This window comes from Morone saxatilis, unplaced genomic scaffold (genome assembly GCF_004916995.1).
Source record: "Morone saxatilis isolate NCDOM2014 unplaced genomic scaffold, NCSU_SB_2.0 Contig12, whole genome shotgun sequence".
Taxonomy (NCBI): domain Eukaryota; kingdom Metazoa; phylum Chordata; class Actinopteri; family Moronidae; genus Morone; species Morone saxatilis.
The window spans coordinates 405,848-410,710 of record NW_023339674.1 but is presented as its reverse complement, the minus strand read 5'-3'; the positions used below and the strand labels follow the sequence as shown (position 1 = coordinate 410,710).

The 4,863-nt window shown below is 36.8% G+C and overlaps 1 protein-coding gene across 1 annotated transcript; it reads left to right on the top strand.

Annotated features, from left to right (window-relative positions):
* Nucleotides 1-575: 575 nt before the first annotated feature.
* On the top strand, nt 576-4,186 carry pdzk1ip1 (PDZK1 interacting protein 1; the record flags this gene model as incomplete). The annotated part of the gene is given in 5 exon segments (XM_035652826.1): nt 576-699; nt 1,210-1,299; nt 1,840-1,914; nt 3,455-3,529; nt 3,675-4,186. Coding segments are annotated over 5 exon segments (437 nt in total), but the record flags the coding sequence as incomplete, so codon positions are not given.
* Between the last annotated feature and the right edge of the window lie 677 nt (nt 4,187-4,863).

Genomic DNA, 4,863 nt, shown 5'->3' with positions numbered 1-4,863 from the left:
CAGTCTAGACCTGACCTGAAAAGTGTCCTGAGATAACTTCTGTTATGAATTGGCGCTATACAAATAAAACTGAATTGAAATTTAACTACAATCCCTTAAAATATCTTTAATTCATTCTCAATTTTTCCGTGAAATCACAGCAAAAACCTTTATTTAAATGAAGGAGTTTGATTTGTTTTCTTTCCCTTCGTTTGTTCCTAAGTTTGAATGAATGAATGAATGAATGAATGAAGTTTTAAGACGTCACTTAATGATCAGGTGTTATTAAAGGGTTTCAGTTTACGATAGCTGCTGATTATTTACATCTGAGTTCATGTTAGCCAGTAAAATAGTTTGGTGGTTGTTAGCTGATCAGAGCAGATTAAGTTCCGGTTATAAAACCATTAATTAACTCAAACAGTGTAGATCAGGATAGCTAACAGTACGGTTCAGCTGTTGCTCTGCTTCTGTTGGACAGAATATCTTCTGAATGGAAACTTTAAGGTTTATTATCATTTGTATACAACAATTGTCTCTGTGACTAAAAAACTAATTTGGGTGATCTCTGACCTTTGACCTCTGTGTTTGTGTTGCAGCTCAGCCTCAGATCGAGCGTCTGCTGCCTCAGTGGCTCACCGGCATCATTGCCGTCTCCGCTTTCCTCTTCCTCATCTTCGTCACTTTGCTGGTGAAAAAGGCCTGGTGTGAGAAACCCAGCAGGTCGGTCAGGGGAACACAAACATATCTATGAAAAAAATTATTATTAATTAATTAAGCACAATACAAATCTGAGGTAAATTAATCTGACAGCTGCAGTGACTGGTTACTTTACTTTAAATACATAACACTATAAAATATTGCTCTGAAATGGTTAATTGTTAATCAATAATGTGTTTGTCCAGGCTTTAAAAAATATACATATACATATATTTCTGTTTTATGTTGGTCGGACAAAACTATTTCAAGTTACAGACTAAATAAACGTATTAATCGAGAGAATAATCTGCAGTTATTGATAATTATAGTTTCATTAAGGACTTAAAATGAAGGAAGAAAATGGTGAAAATTACGGAGACATCTCAATATTTTAATGCAGCTTTAAAATCTCAGCTACGTCCTTGAGAGAATTAATTTTCTCTTAAAATCTTTATTTCCTGATATTTAATATAAATAATTGACTTAAAGAAACCGATGTAGATAATGCAGTCCTAACTGAGCGTCTGTCTACAGGAAGACCGCTGTGGAGTCAGAGTCCGAGAGAGAAAATGAATTTGTGGTGACCAACGGAAACACGTACGAGACCAAACTGGACACGGTCAGGTACGACTAGCAACCTTCACATCCTTCGTTCCACTGTGGGAATTACTGAGGACGCTCTATATCGTTTACTTTTATGTACACTTCAATAAATTGGAACAACTACAGGAAACTTACAGGCAGCAGTTCAATCTGTGCTTTAATGTCATACAGTGGAGATTACTGGCAGTCACATATTAATAAAACCAAGTATTAACTTAATCAAAAATCCAGTATTAATTAACACTGATTAACAGAGGTGTGCACAGAGCCACAGATTTGATGACTGTAGACTCGGACTTGACTTGAGCCTTTTGACGAGAAAATACCTGATACATTCCCCTGAGCCCAAAGAAAAAGAAAAAGTGTCCAAATCCGTTAATTTCCTGAATCAGCTTCTGTTTATTCCCAGCAATCAACACTTCAGATCCATTTAGTTTAAACCAGTTCAACGGGCCGTCCCTGCGTTCACTTAGTATGTCTAAATGAACAGTTGACTGAATTTTGTGATGTTTTATAGACAAAGTAAAATGATAAGAACTAACAGAGTCCATCTGTATGCAGGAGGAAGAGCACTGCGGAGTCAGCGAGAGAAAATGAATTTGAAAGCACCTACGAGACCACACTGGAGATGGCCAGGTAGGACCAACATCATGACCAATCACATGAAAGAACTTCATTTCCCAGATCCTCTGAGTTTAAACCAGTTCGACAGCATCCAGTAAGGTTGCAGGAGAGAACCACGAAGAACAAATGGAAAGAGCAGAGAGAGGCAACAGTAGCATATTCATCAGTTATCAGAATCATATATATATATATAATCATATATAATATTTATTTGGTAGACAGATAGTCGGCGTTGGATTGAAGAGATGCTGAACGGGTAGATCTGCCCACAGAGCTCCATCCTGCTGTGTGCTCTACATTAATCTTACAGCTGTAGTTAACTCGTTAAACATATTTCACTTTATAAAATATTGCTCTGAAATGATTATTAATCAATTATTCATTTGACAGGAAATCAATCAGCATCCATTAATTAATCGAGCAAAAATATTCAAAAAATATAAATACTGTCTCTTGTTCCTCCAAATGGGCCAGATATCTGCTTTCCTAAGGTTTTATTTATTTCTTGAATATTTTTGGGTTTCAGGTTGTTCCTCAGATAAAAAAAGACATTTTAAAACGTCACCTTGAACACCCCTAATTTACAGATTAAATTACAGATATTTTTCAGAGTTTATATTCTTAAAAGTTTCATAATAATGAAATAGTAGCATTAGAGTGTGATTGATAAAGCAGCCGATATATTGACCAGTAGAGCAGCGACTGCAGTGTTTGGGACATTTAACATATCTTTGATATTTCTCTGTGTGATCTCAACAATTCAACAATTCAACAAATCCTGGTGAATTCTGTGTGACCTTATTGTTGGTAGGACAAAACATCTGAACATGTCATTTTCAGACTGAACTGTTGATTCAGTGAATAATCAGCTGAGTAATTGATAATTATAATAGTTAAAGTCTTAAACTAAAGGAAGCAAATGCTGAAAATCTCAATATTGAAATTGTTCTTAATGTACAAACACAGACTAACAGCATAAATAGACATAAATTAATATGTACAGTTATACGTCTATATAAGCAAACAAAAAGCATTTTTAGACAGTAGAGCAGTGCTGATGTTTCTGAGGGTTGTGTTGACAGTGCAGCGCCGTTGTTCCAAAAAACAACTCAGTATCACCAAACCACGAAACTATTCATCTCGTTTCGTTACCTAAACCGATCCAACCTGCGACATTCACAACGTTAAGTTTGTTTGTTATTACCATTAGGGATAGTAATTGATCAGATTTTATCGATACCATTGTAGATTCTGCTGAAGATATTAAGGGGAAAGAACTCCAGGGAGAGAGTTTATCAGATAAATGGGCCTTCGGAGCAGTGGACTGTTGTTTAAAAAAATGGGCCGTCGGACAAATGCAGGGAAATTTATTGGACTATTGGGGTTTGGGAATAAATCTCAGCTGTGGATAAAAACAAGAGTTGTTCTTAAAATCTTAATTCACTGATATTTTATGGACCAAATCAAATAATTAAATCAGAATTAAACAATGGATAGATTTAAAGAAATGAATGATTATTAATGCAGTCTAACAGAGTCCATCTGTATGCAGGAGGAACAGCACTGTGGATTCAACTAGAGAAAATGAATTTGGAAACACCTACGAGACCACCCTGGAGATGGTCAGGTAGGACCGACATCACGACCAATCACATGGAAGAATTGTCACATTTAAGGACAATAATCGAATAATCTTTTCACCCTGACAGAAGAAAAAGAAACTGTACTATTTTGCTGGAATTTGCATTTATTAATTTCTGTTTGTCCATCAGGAGCAAAGAAGAACCAAACGCCTTCGACAACCTGGCGTTCAGCAGTGCTGGAGATAAGGTTACGTCCATGTGACCGTCCTGAACTGATCCTATTGGATGTCTCATTGCCGTCGGCACCAAATCTGGACCGAGACAAAACTCACAGAAAATTCATTTTTATAAAGAATAATGAACATTTACAGATGATGTTTCTTTGTGTTAATATTAGCTTTGTTTAGTTGGACCTGTTGTCCCAGGCGGGTGGAGCTTACGATGAGGAGCTTCAGATATCATCCATGTTGAATTTTTCTCAGTTTTCATCTTTAAATGCAGCAAAATGAACTTAGCAGAACGTGTAACATTTTATTGATTTTTAATCTTTTGTCACCTGATGGCTTGAACTGGATCAATATGTGTGTCAGTGTTTGCCTGACTCTGTAAAAGGTCTCCAGTCACAGACTGAGATCAGTAAACACGAGGGAAAGCTGCTGTCTGTCCTGTGATCTGATTAATAAGTTATCTTTTCTAACAAACTGCTGTGTCGGCTCTCATTACTGATCAATGAAAGAATAACCTGCCATTAATAATTAAACACGACAGAAAAGTCTCATTTTCCAGAAAACAGACGGTGACCTCTGACCTGTGGTTCCTGAGTCGGTCTGATGACGTTCAAACAGATTACAGTTCAAAAAGAGTCCAACAAAACACAGCTCCATTGATGAATCAATGGATATATTGACCAGTAGAGCAGCGACTGCAGTGTTTGGGACATTTTACGTATCTTTGATATTTCTCTGCTGATATTTACTGTTACTGAAGTTCTGGGACGAGATTATAGAGTCACTGCAGGAAGTTGTCTCAACATCTCAACTGGTGAATTCTGTGTGAGTCATTTTCAGACTGAGCAGTTGATTGATTAATAATTGGGTAGTATTTGATAAATAATAGTTAGTTTAACTGTAACAGATAATAAGATTTCACTGACAATAAAATACATTTACAGTTATGCTGTCATAAACAGAACTAATCTTCAGAAGAGAACCTAAACCCAGACTCAGGTCCAGGTCCAGGTGGAGCAGTCTCAGTGTGTCTGCAGAGACTGTAGTCCAGATACACTGATGATACTCTGTCACATGATCCAGAGGAACACACAGGGAGCTGATCTCAGAGCAGTTCAGACTGCAGCACTGAGAGTCATCTCCACTGGTTG